The following is a 19,754-nucleotide window of genomic DNA, read 5'->3' as shown; positions in this document are numbered from 1 at the left end:
TTTATGTTTCGTGAATTCCAAGCAGCCCCTGTATTCTTTGGCATTCAGACGTTACTGATTCGTGAGCATTCATTTTGGTTCAGCATTTACATACTCCACTTGTCAGTGCTTGACAGTCGTGTTTGGAAAGAAGCAAATTAGGTTTGACTGCAAAAGACAAGTCGCAGAACAAAGACTCGACATCACTGTTGCTGGCATGAAAGTAGCAGAAAACATTTAGAGTCTCGACTCGATACTTTTTTCTGTTTTGCTAATCGAGAACCGCTTGTTCAAGCTGCTTATTTGCTGTCCATGATATTTTCTTATCTCCTATATCGCTGCAGGACATTTTCCAGAGTATTATTTTAATACCGTACATCTGTCAACATTGTTGACTGACAGTTCGAAGCACAGCAGACTTCAGTTCTCCACCTCATTCTGAAATCTCTTCAGAGCTACAAATCTTCTGTTTGACATTTACCTGCAGCTGTTTTTCAGCCCGTAGTTTGTGCGTGAGGCAAATGTCACTTCCATGTTAACAGAACACGGTAGCACATGGGTTTCTGAGTCTGAAGTATTTGCTGATGTAGAAACGGGGAGTGCTGGCCACGTCAGTGCTCTGAGAGTTTTATTTATTTATTTATTTATTTTATTTGAAGGGGTCATGGCCTGGCTGCATCAGCCATCTTTGCTGCTTGCTTTCCCCAGACACAAGCTGTCTCCAGGACTTCCTCCTCCTACCTTCCTACTGTGAACCTCTCACTGTTGCAAGGACAGCAGCACTCAGGCAGAGGATGAATCCTAGGCTCTAATTCAGGGGTGCCCAAAGTGGGTTCTCGAGGGCCGGCATCCTGCATGTTTTGGTTCTCTCCCTGGTGGGGATGATTCTGTCCCACAGAGAAGCACAGAACTTTGTGAATCTCCAGTGGTTTAATCAACGTGAACATCTGAAGGTGTTTCAATGGTTTTCTGTTGTTGTATATTTAATTATCTATATTTTTGATATCTCTTGTATCGCAACATGCTTGTATGCATCTCCTTTTTACTGTTAAGATTAGATTTTAATTGTTTTATACTTTATAAAAAGCCCTAATATCACTCAGAGATGAAAAAAGTTTGGGTCATTTTATACAGTGAGTGCATTTCAAGTATGCATATAGAATTGAAAGTAAACCCTAAGCCTGTCGCAATGAACAATTAACCAATTAATCACATGTGAATTTAAAATGAGCTTGATAATTTCCATTCTGATGATTAATATTTTTTCAAGGAAATTTTGTTTGCAGAGACGCATGAAGTATTTTATTCATGGTTTTGGTTACAGGTGCTTTTTATCACCGTTTTATTTATTTATTGTCTTTGGTCGTTGTGTTTTATTTTGGATAGTTAAAATATCTCCCAGTTTCAGTGGTAAGTGTTCTTTACAAAATTAAAGTTTATTTGCTCTTTAGAGGCTGAAGTTGGATATTATATCCATCCATCCATCCATTTTCTGTTCACCCTTGTCCCTAATGGGGTCGGGAGGGTCGCTGGTGTCTATCTTCAGCTACGTTCCGGGCGAGAGGCGGGGTTCACCCTGGACAGGTCGCCAGTTTGTCGCAGGGCATGGATATTATATACCATTACCAATATATTATTGGAAAATTATAATTTATCGCAATAATTATGGGGACAATTTGTTGTCTAGAAAAGTTTGTACTCGTGACAGGCCTAGTAATCATAATGCTTCTTGCTCTACATAGAAGAGGGAAAATAAAACCTGATATCAGTGATATTGGCTTCACATTAGTACATAGTTATTTGACCATCACGCTTGCCGTACATCCATCGCTCCAACTGTATTCTTGAATAGAAAATGGACTGAACTTTCTAATCATTTTGACCACTCAAAGTGCTTCACACTAGAGTCACATTCCCACATTCACTCAAAAACACACATTTATACACTTGAGGCAATTTGAGGTTAGGTGCCTTGCCCAGGGGCACATTGACATGTGGCAGGAGGACGCTGGAATCAAACTTACAGCCTTCAGATCACAAACTACTCTATCCACAGAGCCACAGTCGACCCTGAATGTCACTGGAAACTTCAACTCTTTGCGTTACTGAATAAAAACAAGCAGGCAGGTTTCAGCCAGCTTCATGTTCATACCAGCCGTTTGTGCATTAGTTTGGTGTAGAATAGTTAGTTACTCAATCTGTTCTTTTTATCTTCTTACTAATGAAAGCAGTATAAAGTTATGTGCTCACTTGCATACTGTATGTACCGCAGCAGATTGGTAAAAATACATCCATTTCTTATTTTGAAGGGGTTAGAGTTGTGTCCTTCAATGAGCATTCACTTAAATATGGTCTCTATAATTACTATTAGTCAGACAATAGAAATTGAATTCCAATTATTTTTATGAAAATGATGTACAGACATTCACTATTGACCTTTGATGAAGAAAAACTGTGATAAGAACAAAGTGATTTACACACAGAGTGTAATTGACCTGTAAGACCTCCACACCAATAGGAACTGAAACTGGAAAGGCATTAAAAAGCATGTAAAAAAAATCGTGTTCTGCATGTACAAATCATAAACTGGCACCGATGTTTGAATAAAAGAACTTCTTTTGTAATCCAAAAGATTTTTCTCTTTTTCCCTAATCGAAATCTTCAGCAAATCGGATTTGCCTGAGATAAATAGGAATTCAGATTGAACAGAAATACAATGTTGTTACTGTACGAACAGATGTGCTCTGTGTGCAAACATGGCCTTGGAGACTCCCTCCTTGTCTAGTCCAATAACCCGCCATGCAACGCACAGCTAACATTACTAGCGACAGCATCAGAGATTCTATTAGAGCTCACAAATGATGTTCATTATGGAGCGTGTTCTTACTCTGCCCTCAGCAAATAATGGAGTTGCTTCCTGCGTGGAGGGCTGCAAATAGGTTGTCACGGGCAACGTGCATAACTGGGACAGGGATACCTATACTATGAAAATCTAAGCCAAAAGAATGACTTTAGGTCCCCTTCAATCTATAAGAAATTATGGTTCACAATTTTTTTCTGTGCTTTTTAAGAATGTAATATGTGTCAATTTTAGGAAGAAATAACAACAACATGATTGTGGAGTGAATATTTTAAACTGTCTTTAGCATTTTATTTCAGATGTTGGCGTGATTAACACACTTAGCACAGTTAGCAGTTACCTGGCATGTAAACATGTACCTTGATAGTATAATAGGGCTGGATGATGTGGCTGGAAAACGTATCACAATATAATGTTTTCATATCAGTTTATTGATCATTATTGATTAGTTTTTTGTTTTAAATGTCTAACATATTGCCAAACTGATCCTATTTTATCCACAGCTGATGTTGATCATGTGTCTATTGCAATATGCAGTATATTATTGATTTATTACCCAGTCCTACTTGATAGTTAGCTTGATGCTTGATGCTAACTATCAAGCTTATTCTAAGTAAATAGAATAAATTCTATTTATTCTATTTAAATAGAATAAATTCTATTTACTTAGAAAGAAATATCTTCTTCAACTGTTTGTTCTTCCTGAAGTCATTTCACCTCACTGATGGCTAACAGAGTCTTCTTCCTGTGGTAACAACTTCCTCACAGAGTGGTATTCATATGATGGCCACAGGAGGGTCAAATAAAAAGCAACACCACAACAGAATAATAAATAATCTAAGGATAAAGGAGGCTGGATGATTTGTTTTGTAGTTTGTGCCTTTGATTTCTTGCTGGAAGGCTTCAGGCGGCTCTGTAAGCAAAGGTTTATAATTAACCACATTCGTCATATTAAACATGCTGTAATCAGCATCAAATCGACTGTGCCAACCCGAACAGATTGGCAGGAAAAGAAGAAGAGGAGGGAACGGGGGGCGGATTGTACTTTTGCATTTCTGCCAAATTTGCCTTTGCTGTGTTTCAGGATCCTTCTGCAGGCCGTAGAGGCGGCCCAGACAGTAAAAATCAAGTGCTGTAGCATCCGATGAGTTTTAACCGCATGCTGGCTGTTGTGTTTGTAGTTTTTTTTTTTTTTTTTAAACTGCTTTTATGGGCCTATAAATTCACTGTAGAAATCTTCCCCTGTCTGTTTGATCTCCATCCACAGGCAAACAGACGTGCCCTCCAGAGAAATTTGACTGCGGGGGATCCACCAACAAGTGTGTCTCGTTGTCATGGAGATGTGATGGGGAGAAAGACTGTGAGAACGGGGCGGACGAGGAGGACTGTGCATCTGGTGAGCTTTATAAAGTCGCCTTCCTAGAAGCAAACGACTTTTTTTTCCTGTTACAGCTGATCACATTTCAGGAGACATTCTGATAAATACCTGCAACATTCACGGTTTACAAGCGACTAAATAAGAAGTTTTAGAACTTTTAGATGTGAAAAGGTTTTATCCTCTTCGGTTTTATTATTTAGAGGTTCAACGCATTAAAGCTCAGCAGGAAAGTCACTGTATATTCTGACGGATACGAAGTGATTCCAGATTTAAGCTACCCGTGCTTGACAGCAGAGTCCCTCTTTGATGTAAAATGATCTGTGGTGTGAAACATCAGATATGGGGGGCTTCCCGGTGATACCAGGAGGATTTCTACAGTTCTTAAACTCTCCATGAAGCTCTTAGAGCCATTAAATATGAAGGCACCTTAGACACAGCCAATCACGTGACTCGCACGTATGGTAGCCCCCTCCCCCAAATCGCTTCGGGGACCATCCTTGGCCTACTTCTGAGGAGCCGTGAAGAATCTGCTCGCTTTCCTCCACACGTCAGGAAAAATGTGATTGAGGCAATAAATCTGAACGTGTTCTGAGTTGAAAGCTGAGGAAATGGCACATTTCAAAAAACATCTCCGAAATGTCCCAATCTGCTTAGTGTCGTGTGAATTTTCATCAAAGCAAGAAACTGCATATGATGGAATCAGTGTGAAAGTCAGAAAAAGTACATTAAAAACATATCTTCTATTTAAACTCACCCGATTAAAGACGGCTTCATTTATTGTATAACCTTAATTAGGTCTGTCGCAATAGGCAATAAATAAAATAATCGTGATAAATTAATCCGTGGTCAATAATTTCCATTTGCATTATTTATAATTTTTCTCTTTTCTATTTCTACCAAAAACTAGATGATAAAGTCGTCAGTTCGGTGTTAAATAGCCTCTTTTTTTTTTGGGGCAATTTAAAAAAAAAACTAAATCATTAATTTTATTTATTGTTTCTGTTGTTTTGTTTATTCATTTTAAATATTTAAAATGTCTTCCAGTTCCAGTATTAAAAGTTCATAAGTTATTTTGTTTTAAACGTTCATTTAGACAACTCCCTCTCTGGTGTAGAGCACATGTCCGGAGGCCCTAGTCCACGATGCGGCCGTCGCAGGTTCGAGTCCCGGCCTGATGACGTTTGCTGCATGACTTCCTCCTCTCTCATTACCCACTTTCCTTTCTGACCACTCTCAAATAAAGACAACTAGAGCCAACAAAAAAAATAGAAACCTCCCTCCCCCTCCATTTCTACTCGTGTGACGAGGCAACATACGAGCGGCCAGCATAATTCATGTGAAACTTTGAGCTAGCACAACCTAACGATGCAAAACAAGAGAGTTGAAAACTTTTTAGCTTTATCACATTAACGTTGACAGCTCTAGTGATTATCCTTGTTTACTCATTCTGGAGCAGCTGTTAGCAACTCTATTGACTTTCAGTCTAGCACCTTCTTAGCTTAGATGTCTTTTCACGGCGCTGCTCATTGAGACCCAGTCTAGCCTGGACTAATCCTGCTCTCATTCTAATGTCGGTATTGATGTGACAGCCTTAAACCTCTCAGCAGTGACACGGGGGGGCAGGGAGCAGGATGTCGTCCACTCGGCCAAAGACTCAAATCCCCTCGCGGACAAATGGCGCCAAGCGTGACCCGCTGAGAGAGAGAGGCTGGCTGTAGCATTAGCAAGGAACGGGGATGATAGCATCACAAATTAGACCTATTAAATGCTCCTCAGAGCAGTTTGTCTGAAGAGTGACTGGGCTCAGTACCAGCCTGAAAGAGGATGTCTGAAACAAGGATTAGAAGCTTTTAACTGTGTCTGTAGATCAAATCTGGAGCTGCAAAGCATTGATTTGGTTTTTCCCTACTGTGTCTGCGCTCCAGCTCAGCGATCTGAAAATATGTCAAATTCCAACGGCCGTACTCATCAAAACTCAGAAGGTAGTTCTAACTTAGCTGTCATACATCTTTGGTACAGAAATAAACAAACGTTAAACCAAGGCTTCAGACGAAACCAGAGTTTTATTTTCTTTTGTAAAACCGACAAGTGTCCTTCACTGCTTTATGTAATACGGAAAACTTTTCCAAAAGTTGCACAGCCGTTGAACTGATATAAACTTTTGTGTAAATGGTCTAAGCTCAGACTCAGAAGTAAAAGTTGTTATGGATATGCAGAAAAGTCTGTAAAAAATCATGGAGAAATTCCAGAAAGCGTGAACTGAAACGTGAAGACGACTTCATTTGATGCCTCTTCAGTTGTGAATTTGTTTTATTGTTTAATTAAGAACTGAAAACCAAATGGTGTTAAATATGACTGCTTACTACATATTGTTACTCTGCTGGCAGATGGAGTTAAACATTAAACCTGTCCAGTCTGTTCAGCTTGAATGTTTAACAAGCAACAGAGACAAAAGACACAACTCACCTGTAATCAATAAATCAATTAATCACATGATAAATTAAAATGAGCCTAATCATCTCCATTTGGACAAAAATTGTTAATGAGGTGCTAATATCAATATTACTATGCTTAATATCGCTCAAAACAGGACATCTGAAAAATGCTGGAAACATTTGACACCCACTTTTTTCTTGTTTTTCATAAAAGTCCTGACTGGAACTTTTGCCTGCTTTCCCCAATTTTTTAGTTTTTTTTCTTAATGTAATTTTGCTTGCAGAGAGTTCATAAATCTTTTTTTTGTTGTTGTTGTTGGTTTGTTCATTTTGGATATTTAAAACTTTTTCCAGTTCCAGCATTAACTGTTCCTTAGAAATTAAAGTTTATTTTTTATTTTTGTACTTGCATTAATATGCCATTACCATCATATGTTGTTAAAAATGGTTTATCGCAATCATTTTTGGGATGATTTGTCGCCCAGCAGAATTTGTTGTTGTGACAGACCCAGCCTCCTGGAAATGTTGGGGGTGGTGGAAGGGCTGCAAGGCAGCAACAGCAGCAATGTGACACATTCTGCAGGATGATTCAGAAAGCTTAAACAGACCATTCAAATTGATGAGATTTGTTCATGCGTTCTGCGGCGTGAATGGGAGATCACGTGTGAAGTCAACTCTCTGCCTGAACTACTGTACCTCGCAGGCGTCGCCTCATTTCACATCATTTTCATTAAAGTAAAATTGTCATTTGTTCCACAAGAATCTTAATTTCCAACCAGAGTTACGCTCCCACGCAGCCGCAGCACCCTTGCTGCTCGAAACAACGACATAGAGCCTGGACTTAAATGTTCTACTATCATGTTTTGCAGCACGTTGAAAATTATTTACCGGATAGATATACATTTTTGCCAAGACGATTACGAATCCTTAGGATCTCTTAGGGTTTTCTTTTACAATTGGATACAAAAATATACCTTTATGTTACATTAAGTGTTTTTTTGTCTATCAAAATGCTGTTTCAAATCAACTTCATCTGTTCTTCTGGCAAATAGTGAAGGGCTATTCTTAGATATTGTCTACATTAATAAAAAGAAATAAGAGTAGAATATTAATTAAGATAAGGGAGGACAGTAATCTTTATCAGGAGGATTTTATTCTTTTTATTAAATTTCATTTAAGTTTGCTGTTTTGCTTTTTTTACTCTGATTTTGAAGAAGAAGAAGGTAAACTATTCATCTATATTTAGTGGCTTGCACCAATATTTTTAAAGAACATGGCTGTAGAATGTTAGAGAGCGCACCCTAAAAAATGAAAATGTCAAGCGGATTAATTTTCTGAATTTGAGTAATTTATTCGATTTCTTAGTTTAATCTATGGTTAGTTTTGTAAAGAAACAACTGCTAGGTGTTTCTTTACAATATCAGTGCTCTTCCTTTTTATTTCACATTTCTAAGTTTCACTTACTGTTGACTCTGTTAGAAAAAATCATTTGCGGTATTGTTCAAAATATTTCCTCAGTCATCTAAATCATTAAATATGCCCATTCTCAGAGTTTAGATCCAGTTCCTCTTTGTACTTTTCAAATAAAAATAAATTTAAAAAAACATTCTCGGACGTTAATACAGTGACCAGGCATTAAAAATGCAAAATCTCACACACTTACAAATTATTCACCAATAATTACCATCAAAAAATGGTTCGCTGACATAATGTAAACACAAAAACCCAATAGCATTTAAAACATGAACAAACACACATTTGTCACTGAGGCACAGATTTCTGGAAGCATTAAATATCACAGTAAATTTCCTCTTATGATGGAGAATACTCTGAGCAAAATATGTTCGGCTCAATGGAATTTGAACATTAATACGTTTGCATGTAGATTCTCGTCTGAATGTTTACACTCTGAAAACATTCGCACATTCTCACCCCACTTTATTCTTTATTAATATCAGATTGTGTATAGAAGAGGCTGTATGTCTTGCGTGGGTGTGAATCTGCAGATTTTATGCATTTACCCTGCAGGTGCGCTCTAATCTATAAACGATAAGTGCTTTTTCTGTTTATTTAAGTGATGGAGGAAAAATAACTGTAGAAAAAGCAACCAAGGACTTGTACCTATTTTTTTAATATATTTTTTGCACTTGAGTTTCCTGTTCAAAACTCTTGGTATAATGAAGAGTTTAAAACCGTAATGCCCAAGGCTATTCTTTCTCACGGTTCCACCGTAGAAAAATATTTAGCTTCAATCAATAAACCCGCCACTACTGTAAGCTCCAAAGCATTGAAATACTTCAGAGAACTCTGACATACATTGAATTTCACTATTTGTTTCATAAGAACCGAGTGAAGGCGAGATTCAAATCTATTATATATATACAAGTAGAAATGAGACATGGGTCCATTACCTCCATTGTAGTTATAACTACAGAAACAAAACACAGTACTTGGTTAAATCGCTAGTAAATTACATCAACCCGCAGTTCCTGGGTGATATTATTGAGACGTTTAATGCTTTCTGTTACTTGCTTTGGCTAAAATGGCAGGAGAATTTAAATTTCCTCTAAGTTTCTGCTTAGCTGTTGGGACAACTTTAAAACCAGTTTAAGGCTGGAAGAAAACAAATGGTTATGGAGAAGCAAGATTAGGCATTTCTAAGTCAACATCAGGACTTAAAAATGAACTCTGATGCACAGGAAGCCAAAGGAGCGAGGATTGAATGGGTAAGATGTGCTCATGCATGCCTGTGCCCGCTAAAAGCCAGGCAATGAGATGGGGAACAAGCTGAAGATGCATAAAGCGTAAAGTTCATCACTGTAGTTGAGAGGTGATATTTTCTCAAGGTTGTGACTCAACAAAACTGGCTTAAGCTTTACTGTTTGCCTTAACTGTTAGAAAAACAGAGCTAATAGTAACTCACACCCATACTATTTGATGGGTGTGAGTTACTATTAGCTAAAAGAAAAAAACTCTCTTCCTGAAATGTGCAGCCATCCAAGCCTCAGTATCATCATGACTGTGTTTTTGTGAGCTGAAAGTCATTCAAGTACAAGTTCCTATTTCATTAATGGGGTCTGTTTACTTTGAATGCAGATGTAGTTATGATTTATTTAAGTCGATCCAACAATTAGGTTGCCATCTTGAGATATGCTTTCTGCAGAACAAAGCTGCATAGGAAATAGTCTCTGTATGGTATCCCTGAAATTAAACAAAAAGACATGACAGATAATAATAATGAAAAAAACCCAAAAATAAACATTTGTTGCATCTCTATACAGTTTACAACTAATTGCTCAAAACAATTTTAAGTTTGTGATGGTGACTGAGATCAGGTTTGTTCCCCTCACCCTGAATTGTTTGGGAAAGGCTGTTTGAATGCTATGCTAAGCTACGCTCAGCTTGCTCTTTAGCTTGTTATTCCTCTGCACCAGTTGGGTGATGATGATGTTTGAAGCAGGAAATTAAATCCTATGTAGAATCAGATTTATTCCTTATTGCTGTTGAACAGTGTGTGAAGCTTTTGTTTAATCCGCCTTTCCTTCTCTATGGCGAGAACGTGTGGAGAAACTGTAATGCTCCTGCACAGCAGACTTTATGACTGTGGGGGGACATTGAGCTCCAGATTTACTGTGACATTGTATATAGTGACTATAAAATCTACTCACCCCCTTGAATGTTTTACCCTTTTATTGCTTTTATAGATAAATCATGATTAACAAAATGTGACTATATTTCACGAAAAAAACTCCCCCGGCTAAAGAAAACCATTTAATGTCGAAATGAAAACTGATTTCTGCAAAACAGTGACAACTAAATAAAAATATGAAGCGCCAAAATCAGTGATTGCATAAATATTCACTTCTTTCAAAGTTGGTATTTATTAGATGCACCTGTGTGGGTAGGCCTCAATCAGACTCGCAGGCTTGGACACTGCAATTTTACTTGATTTAACACAATTCAGCCTGATTTGCTTCATCAGAAACTCCAGAAGAAACAGGTGGAGGCCTCAGCAAACATCTGGATCAATGACTAGCTAACAAACAGTTTGAAACTCAGACCTTCTGCTCTGTGCATGTGTTCTTCCTGTGTACAGGTTTGAAAAGGTGCCGAACTAGTCAAGCGTGTGGAAAACCCGAAGTAGCTGGCTGTAAATTTTCTGGACAAATACATCTTCAGCTACATCCTTAAAAATAACAGTAATAGACTTCAACAAATCACACCAGCCCTGTCTGGTCTCGCTTTAATCCAACTTGCCTAGAAAGTCCGGTTCGTTTGTGGAGATTTGAAATCGTAAAGGAACTCTAATGCGGACTGAGAAGGAAAATGCTGGTGCGCCTAAAACCCGAAGTTTCAATTCGGTTGAAGTAAACTCTGGTGCGGTTCGAATGTATATGTGAAAACAGCATGCTCCCACAGTAGGAAGTGGCCTGCGACGCAGGGCATTTTGGGTAAATACAATCTTAACAAACGCGACAGTCTACTAGACTGCCAGGTGTGAAAACGCCGTTTAAGGTGTTGATTGATGAGAAAATGTCAGTGTCATTAGACAAAGGGAAGTGATACGCAGAGTGTTTGTCTAGAGAAATGTGTAGGTGCTTTACATATGTTATCTTAACCAACGCATTACAACTTTCTTTTTTCTTCAACTGTTTTTTTTCTGACTAAAAGGAAGATCTCTCTCTCTCAAACCTCACACAGCTGGACCCCACAGTGAGCTTCAGCACATTCTGCTAGCGGAAAAAGAGGCATCCTGCTAATTGAAAAATCCACATTTTGAATTATACATTTAATTGATAGTAGCTTTCCCCGATGCAAACTTTTCAGGGTCAGCCTCACATTAGCAGCAGAAAATCCACGCGAAAGTTGAGACACGTGCCTTTAACTCTCAGTGATGAAGAGCTTAATGTTTACTCGCTAACCTGAACTTTTATCTTTGAGCATGTCTGTCTCCAGGGAACTCCATGTCAGGATTTGTGTGTTGTCGTGTGTTTGCATTTGCAGTTCATGTCTGGTCGGGTTTAGTTCCTGCTGTGTGGTTACCCTTTAATCTCTTTTTCATTATTGATGCTCCTCATGTCGTGCAATGCATATTTTTACAAGCAGAATGTGTCATAGCCATGTCCTGTGATGAGTGAAACTGATCTTTTTAGTTCTGTTCATCCTCTGTGAAGCAGAGGACCATTTTATTCGACTGAAGGTTTTACAAATGTAATTTTTTTTAAATTGGAATCTGGGGAGACTTTCATTTTCTGGTGATGGGTGGATACTTGTCTCGTATCCTCTGTCCTCACCATGTAGCAGAAAGCCAAGGTGACTAACAGGCTTAGGTTATGTGTGTGTGGGTTTATACAGAAGAAAAAAAAGTAATTAAATCTTTTTATAATAAAAATTTTAATTTACCTTTTACTTTATCTGTCCATCCTCACTCTCATGCACAAACACCCTCAGTTCACTCTCATCACTTGTCACGGTAGTGCAAGCAGAGCAGCTTGTCTTCCTTTTGCTCTTCATCTGAACCACTGGTTGCCGCTGGCAACAATCTTCCATCGTTTATGCAGCCAAGTTTAGGAAAGTGCTAAGCTTCCAACTTCTGACTAGTGTTGGTCACAGAAAATGATTTTCCCTTTTGGGATGAAAAAGAGAGAGAACGGAAAACGCTGATCAAGCATTTTAAGTTCTCTGTGATTTATGTTTTTGATTCCTTCAGAATAGTGTGTGCTTTCTGTTTCATCATGTAATGCATTGTAACTGGCAGAAAAACGTCTTTAATGCGAAACGGTGGCATTACATCAGCCAACTTGCCTGAGTTATTTCCGTTTCATGCCAGTGACGACTTTTGACTGATAAAACAAAAATGAGAGTAACAATCTAGTCCAAGTTTGAATGATGCAGGTATTTCAGGGTTTTTTTTGCACTTTTTAATTTTATTGTGTGAAATTAAAATATTTGGAGCTCTATATCATGTTATGATATTATTCCCTCATCAATAACATTCCTTGAGTTTTTCTTTGATTCTTTGTTCTATGTTTGAGAAATCCTTGTGTCTCCCATGGCAAACATTCAGCTGTGCAAAACGCCTAGATGGACCTAGCTCCGCCTTCTAGGCACAACTCCTCCTCCTTCTGAAGGCGGAGTCTCAGAACGAGCAGTAGTTTTTAAAGAGACTTAGAGAGGCTTAATTTCAAGGCATTAAATTACAAAGTCAAATTTCTTTAAAGTCATTTGCTATATATTTTTCACAACAGCTGAAGTTAATTACTTGATTGTGCAATATAATGCCACTGATGGTGCTTGGAAAATATACAATACTCCCTTTTACTGCTTAATTGGGCTATTTAAGTGTGACAGTATTAAAATAAAAAACAAATGGTAGGAACTACAGATCTAGAATATATTATTATCAACATCGGTATCCACTGATGTTAGCAATTATATGACGTATATGTCCGATAAGTACAAGTGGGCCAATGTTAACAACCCATGTTTATTTTCATCCGGTTGTCGTTTGTGTTTCAGGAAAAAAAAGGGAAGAGAGTTTTTTGTTTGTAACGGTGAATCAGATGTTGACATCGGCCCAAATTTCATATCGGTGCATCCCTAGTAGAAACTTGTCAAGAGGCGAATACTTTTCTCAAGTGCTGTAAATATTATGAAATTCTCAACTTCACATCCAACTTGTTTCCTGGATTTGATTTATTCATGTCAGTTAAAACCCGCTAACTTGTATGGCATCGTCAGCAGATGGTCTGTGGGATCGAACCTCCTCAGAAGTCTTTAAGTACATTTACTCATCGCCCCAGAGGAAAACAGAGTGCCTCTCTGGTGTAACCCGGCCACTCGCACACTGCTAATGCTCTCGCCCCTCGTGTAATAATGCACATGTTTATTGAAGCTCTTTAATTATTTAGCTCCAAATTAGGATAGAGAGTGTGTTGAGGCGAAACCGGGCCACTGGTTTGAAATCCACTTCAGAACCAGCTGCGGCGGCTTGTTTATTAATATTAATGAAAAATCACCCTTTTACTGAGCTGAAACCACAACACATGTTTTCATGAACCACCCGTCTTGGCTCCATTATGGTACCAGTCAGGTAATTAAGTCTGGGCATTTATTAGGACTAAATAGGTGATGGATATAACAGTGAGTAACCATGATGCTTGTTTCTTTCTTTTTTTAAGGGATGAACTCAATTTGAGTCTTTTGAAGGACATCATAACAAAACCGGAGCACAATTATGTACTCTGCAGCCTCTGATCAGTTTTATTTTGAGGTTCCTTCACATGTAGCTGCTTCCTCCATCTGTACTAGTTAGACATGATATGTAGGATTTGCAGTTTGGCCTTACGGTAAATACAGCGCTGCATTACAGCTGATAATATGAGGTAAAAACACCAATCCTGTCCTGTAACCAGCTGGAACAACTAAAGCATCGAGGTGTGAAGCTCCTGAACTCCCTGTGGTTTGTATAAATATGAAATTCCTTTTCCTGCTGCTGACCTCTGTGCAGCTTGTGGGCTCTCAGTGGGAGAACTTACTTTCCACCCCGAGTGCTTTTTACCAAGATAAAACGTGACTCTAACAAAACTGGAAAAGGCAGCAAGAGCGAGAGGAAAAAGAAATGGAGAAATATAGATTTTTTTTTGTAAGTGTAAAATTAGTGGGACACATGGAAAGTCAGTCACCTAGACGCCATGCAAGTGCATACTTACTCATACTTAAGGGCACATTCTGGACACAAACTGTTTTGACTTTTACCGTCAGGTCGGGGCTACAGAGAGGTATTTGCAAAAACCAGCCACCAGACACACAATAAAAGCCTTACAGCCTGAGTAGTTAGCCACTCTTCCTTGAAACAAAATTAGCTAATTTACACTATCACTACCTGTATTTATGAAAGCAAAACAAAATAATTCTATTTAAGTCAGGGGTTAGGATTTTTCATAATGTTTAATTTTATTTAGTTGTGATTTTCTTATTTTTTTGCCTAATTTAGTTAGGCGAAAAAATGGAGTGGGTTCAATAGTTTGCTAGCTAGTTGCTGGTTTGCTAGCTAAATATTAGCTGCATTTCCATTACAAATGCTTCGCAAAACTTTGTCAATATTCTGCTAATGTCAAAAAACACAATTTCGCAGTTGCTGTGTTTCCAAAAACGCAATTAAAATCACACATGAGTAAGTTTGTTCACATGAGAAGTCATTGAAAAAAAACCTATCCCGTGCCATCCTCCTCCTACCACTTCCTGTCATCTTCTTCGTCTTTTCTGTCAGTTCCGGTTGTTTGCCATGTGACTAGTGTGATGCCAAAAAAGTGTTTCCATTGCAGTTTTGCGACATGTACCAATGTCAGTACAGCTGAAGAAAAAAAAACACGTCATGCTAACCCAGAAACTGTTTTTTAATCAACAAACCTTCATTTCTTTTAAAACTAGTGTTTCCATTAGGCACAATTATATTGTTAATGGAAACGCAGCTACTCTTTAGTTCAGTGTAGTTTTTTTCAGTATTGCATTGTGATTATGTATTCATCGATTGGGTAGTGAATATTCAACAAAAGAACCATTTTCAAAAAATTTGCTCAATTGTTGAAGAGCAACCAGCTGACTGGTGTATATTCTCCCAACTTTTGCTGTCACCATTTTGTGGACTAGCGTAGCATAGCTGCCATAAGAAGCATGGAGTGCAGCTGACATAAACTGCTTCTGTGGAAAAATAAATAAATTTCACATCAGTTTGAAAGCCTAATAAATAAATTCATGAACACAAGAAATAATTTAAGTATGTTTCAGTTTTGCAAACACACAATATAGATCATTAATTAGTTTATTTCACTTAACGAAAATGTTTTCTCAGTCTGTTTATGCTGTTTAGGTTGTATTAGTTAACTATAATAACCTCAAACATAAATGTATTTCTTTGAAATTTAATGTGAAAGACCAACACAAAGTGGCACACAATTGTGAAGTAGAAAAACAATTATATATGACTCAAAACATTTTGAAAAAAATGCTTTTAATTGTGTATATTTTGTAATGTGACAAAATATGGAGAGGTTCAAGGGGTATAAATACTTTTGGAGGCCCCTGCATCCCCTGAAATTAAAACTTTTAATACAAACTGAGTATTTTTCAGGGAAAAAACTCTCCTTAAACTTACTTTAAGGTAGATACAACAAAAAATACTCTGGTACTTTTTATAGTCTTTGAGCAAAAACAAAAAAAAAATGCTGGAAAATGAAAGCCCTCTTTACAGAAGAAGATGTTCACAAAGAGGTACCATGCCACAGATTGATTAGAGAGGAGAAGGATTGGCTTCTGGCAGAGGGAGCTGTATTATCACCGACTCCCCCGGAGAGGAAACCTCTCCACATTTTCTTGTGATTACTACTCTCATCCTCTCCAGCTTTATTTTAGTCAGATATGCTCTGCTTCTGTAGCCTGCTGCTTAAAGTTAATTCACACTATCATGTCTCTGCTTTTAATTTCTATAATACTCCTTCAGCTTTTGCTTAATGCCAGGAAAAGCTTTTAACATCATTGAACAAAATTCAGTTCTGGTTTTAAAAACTTAATATATTTGTTACTTCTGCCTGTAGACGCCAAAGCGTGTCCCAGCGCCGAGTTCATGTGTGCCAACCGTAAATGCCTCGCCGCCGTCTACGTGTGTGACGGCGACGACGACTGCGGAGACGGCAGCGACGAGCTCAAGTGTGCGGCGGCGCAGACCTGCGGGCCCAACCACTTCCGCTGCAACACGTCGGAGTGCGTGCCGCTGATGTGGAGCTGCGACGGAGACCCCGACTGCTCGGACGGATCCGACGAAAGCCCGGAACGTTGCGGCGACGGTGCCCCCTACCTGCCCAACCGCAGAGCCAACTGCACCGCCGATGAGTTCCGCTGCGCTAACGGGGAGTGTATTCGCCTGACGTGGAAGTGTGATGGAGATCCAGATTGCAAGGACAAGTCCGACGAGTCAGACTGCCGTGAGTGTCCCTGGCTTCACTAATCCTGAGCCGTTTCCAGTTTTACATTATGTCAACTTGTAAACATTTTTTTTCCTCTCCAATTCAAGGTTGTCCTCAGACTTTAAAGCCACCTAATACATAGTGATGGATCTCTCTGTTGGCATGAAAATATATTTTAACACTTTATAATAAACTCAGAAGGTCAGTCTAAAGTTTTTATGTGGCATTAATTAGGGGTGGGCATTAACTTCATCAATTACCATTTGTAATGGAAAATATACCTCAGTAAGAATTTTGAATTATTGTAATAGAAAGAAACACTGTATGATTTCAAACGTTTTTTTTTTTCTCCGTTCCCAGATCATTAAAAACTATCAATGTATTTTAAAATATGATTAAATGCAGTTATAGTGTGCAGATTCGTGATATAATTCCCACTGTTTAAAGTGGCGTATAAAGTCTATTTAGAGTGGGAATATTTTTCAAAAACAATAATTGTTTGTGGTGCTAAGAGTGCATACAGTATTCCACAATAGCAGCTGTTTTATCATAGTCTTTACAGTTATCACAATAGTACCACAAAATATTGCAATAAGATTGTAAGTCCATATTGCCCACTCGTAATATTAATGAAAACTGTCCTGAGAACAATATATACTATAATATAGACATTTATTAGGGGTTTTGAAAGAAGGTGTGCACACCTTTAAGAGCCTGCACATGTGATTTTTTTCCCAAGTTTAGTAATATTTAGAGCCTCTTTTACACGTCTTGCTTCGGTTAGAATTTCTTTTGTTTATCTTAGCACATTACCATTTGAGTTTCTTAGACAGAATGAGTTTCCACAGTGTGTCTGTGCACAAACAGCTCCTGTAGCGTGAAACAGTGTGAGCATTAGAGTCCACTTCCACAACTACAACTGTCCAACTCTGCAGCAGCTTTTTCTAAACTGCAGGACAGAAACTTGACAGAGCAGAACCCTCTTATCTCAAAGTTTTTTTGTAGCCGCAGTCCTAACACACACAGGGTTTATACACACTGCTTCTGAAGGAGAGAGATACTGCTGTACAGATGATAGCACCAGAGCTCATTGCTCTAAAACTCTTTTGCTCAGCGAGATATATCTACATTTGAAGCAGTTTCACACAAAGAAGGATTTGATTAGCAGCAGATCAATTAACTGGAGAGTGTGATGTCATGTGTCTGTCGCGTACACAAGCACACACCAAAACAAGGACATTATCAGCTGAGCATGCTCATTCATGAATGATAGCTTGCTATTGAATTAATATATTAACCATTTTATTGCTCACATTCTGCTTTAGGTTAATGTGTGACCAGAGCTAAGTCCTAACTGCTACTCTCTTTATGAAAAAAAATAAATTTTTACAGCATAATAAGCCCTGTGGAAATGGATGAGCTCCTGTGAAACTGAAGCTTAACTTTTAAAGGGGCAGTATTATGTTAAATCAACTTTTTTGAGCTATAATACTATAATGTTATTCCTTCATCAAAAACAGACCTGGAGTGCTGATTTGATTATTTCACGCATGTTTGAGAAATCCTTTAATCTCTTACGGTAACCATTCAGCTGTGGAAAACGCCTGGGTGGACCTAGCCCCGCCTTCAAAGATGAAGCTCCTCCCCTGAGCTACAGCTTTCAAGCTTCCCAACTTCCACCTCACAGAGCAAATCCTCCAGACTAGTCAGCAGTAATTAGCAAACACCTGGTTTAACTGCTTAGCTTGTAATAGCAGCTATTTCTCAGTGCAACGCTGGTTAAAAACGTTGTTAAATTATTAAGGAGAAGTGATGTGATGACTTCCTGAAGGCAGTATTTCAGAAAGAGCAGGAGATTTTAAAAAGATATAGGCCCAATTTCAAGTTGTTAAATCAGGATATGAAATTTCATATTTGATGTATATGGCACTTTTATAACAACTCAAGTTAACATAGTTACTTGGTTGTGCTATAAAATGGCACTATGTGCCTGGAAAACACATAATCCTGTCCCTTTAAATGTCTTCTTCTGCTAAATAACAGTGAGTGGATGAAGTGATGAAGTAGTTTTTTTGAAGCAGGAATCCCAGCACCCAAAGCTCTCACCAAGCCAAAGTGTGAAACTCGGATATGTCCTTCCGCTCGTTACGGAGATGTGCGGCGAGCATGTCTGACAAACCGTCATGGTGTGTGGTGTCGTTTTAGCAGCGTTTGCAAGAGACGGAGGTGCTCAGGTTCAAATTAGAAACACGTTTCTGGTACACTCACTCACTTTCAGGATCTACTTAAGGAATTATTTGTCAGAAAAATTTTATTTTCTAAGCCCTCACTTTTCTCTCTGATCTGAAATGTTTCAGATTAGAGACACTGATCAATATGTTTCCCCTGTTTATTACTTTTTTAATGTTATGGATCTGTATGAAACATCATTTATTTACAGATCTCCACTCTGATATTGATGTGTCACCAGAGCACAACACAAAAGAAGACCTGCTGTGTACGTCTAAGTTGAGGAGTCACCATAGATATTCCTTCTGTCCTGGTCTTAGCTTATCTCATGATAACACTAAAGCACATCCCAAGAGTCATATATATTGCTTTTTAATGGGGTTCAGAGGGGAGTTCTGCTGTTGATAAGAAACTGCTCTGGTCTTGGGATAATAATGAATTTTGGTTTGGCCTCATCCTGCCTCCCTCTTTTGGTCTTCTACATTAAAATTCATTCATCACACGACCTTGGGTTGACATTTTCTGGGCTGCATCAAACTCTGAATGAAATTAGCATAGCTGAAGTATGTAATTACTCAATTCTGCTGATTTTTATACATGCTTTCTGGCTATTATCTTTTCAAATGAGCTTATTGACACAGTCTCAGAAGCAAAGAGAAACGACAAACTAGTAATGGGTAAAATGTAAGAAAAAGGATTTGATCCATTAATGTCAGAACATGAATCCCATTTTGTTTTTATATATGTATATATTGTTTTCTGTCTCTCCTTCTCTAACAGCTCTGCTGACATGTCGACCTGATGAGTTTCAGTGCGGTGATGGTTCCTGTATCCACGGTACCAAACAGTGCAACAAGGTCCACGACTGTCCTGACCACAGCGACGAGTCCGGCTGCGTCAACGGTGGG

At 38.4% G+C, this 19,754-nt stretch overlaps 1 protein-coding gene across 3 annotated transcripts in view; it reads left to right on the top strand.

Moving 5' to 3' along the window:
* Nucleotides 1-19,754, top strand: part of LOC116722060 (low-density lipoprotein receptor-related protein 8-like) — a 97,696-nt gene that overhangs the window by 40,155 nt on the left and 37,787 nt on the right. For all 3 annotated transcript variants that reach the window (XM_032566169.1, XM_032566170.1, XM_032566168.1), the window contains exons 4-6: nucleotides 4,107-4,235; nucleotides 16,249-16,635; nucleotides 19,627-19,749. In XM_032566169.1, coding sequence (XP_032422060.1) covers nucleotides 4,107-4,235; nucleotides 16,249-16,635; nucleotides 19,627-19,749 — 639 coding nt within the window. The remainder of the gene's footprint in view (nucleotides 1-4,106; nucleotides 4,236-16,248; nucleotides 16,636-19,626; nucleotides 19,750-19,754) is intronic.

Source organism: Xiphophorus hellerii, chromosome 6, assembly GCF_003331165.1.
Source record: "Xiphophorus hellerii strain 12219 chromosome 6, Xiphophorus_hellerii-4.1, whole genome shotgun sequence".
In the NCBI taxonomy this organism is placed as follows: domain Eukaryota; kingdom Metazoa; phylum Chordata; class Actinopteri; order Cyprinodontiformes; family Poeciliidae; genus Xiphophorus; species Xiphophorus hellerii.
The sequence above is the reverse complement of the archived record's forward strand: the minus strand, read 5'-3'. Positions and strand labels throughout refer to the sequence as shown.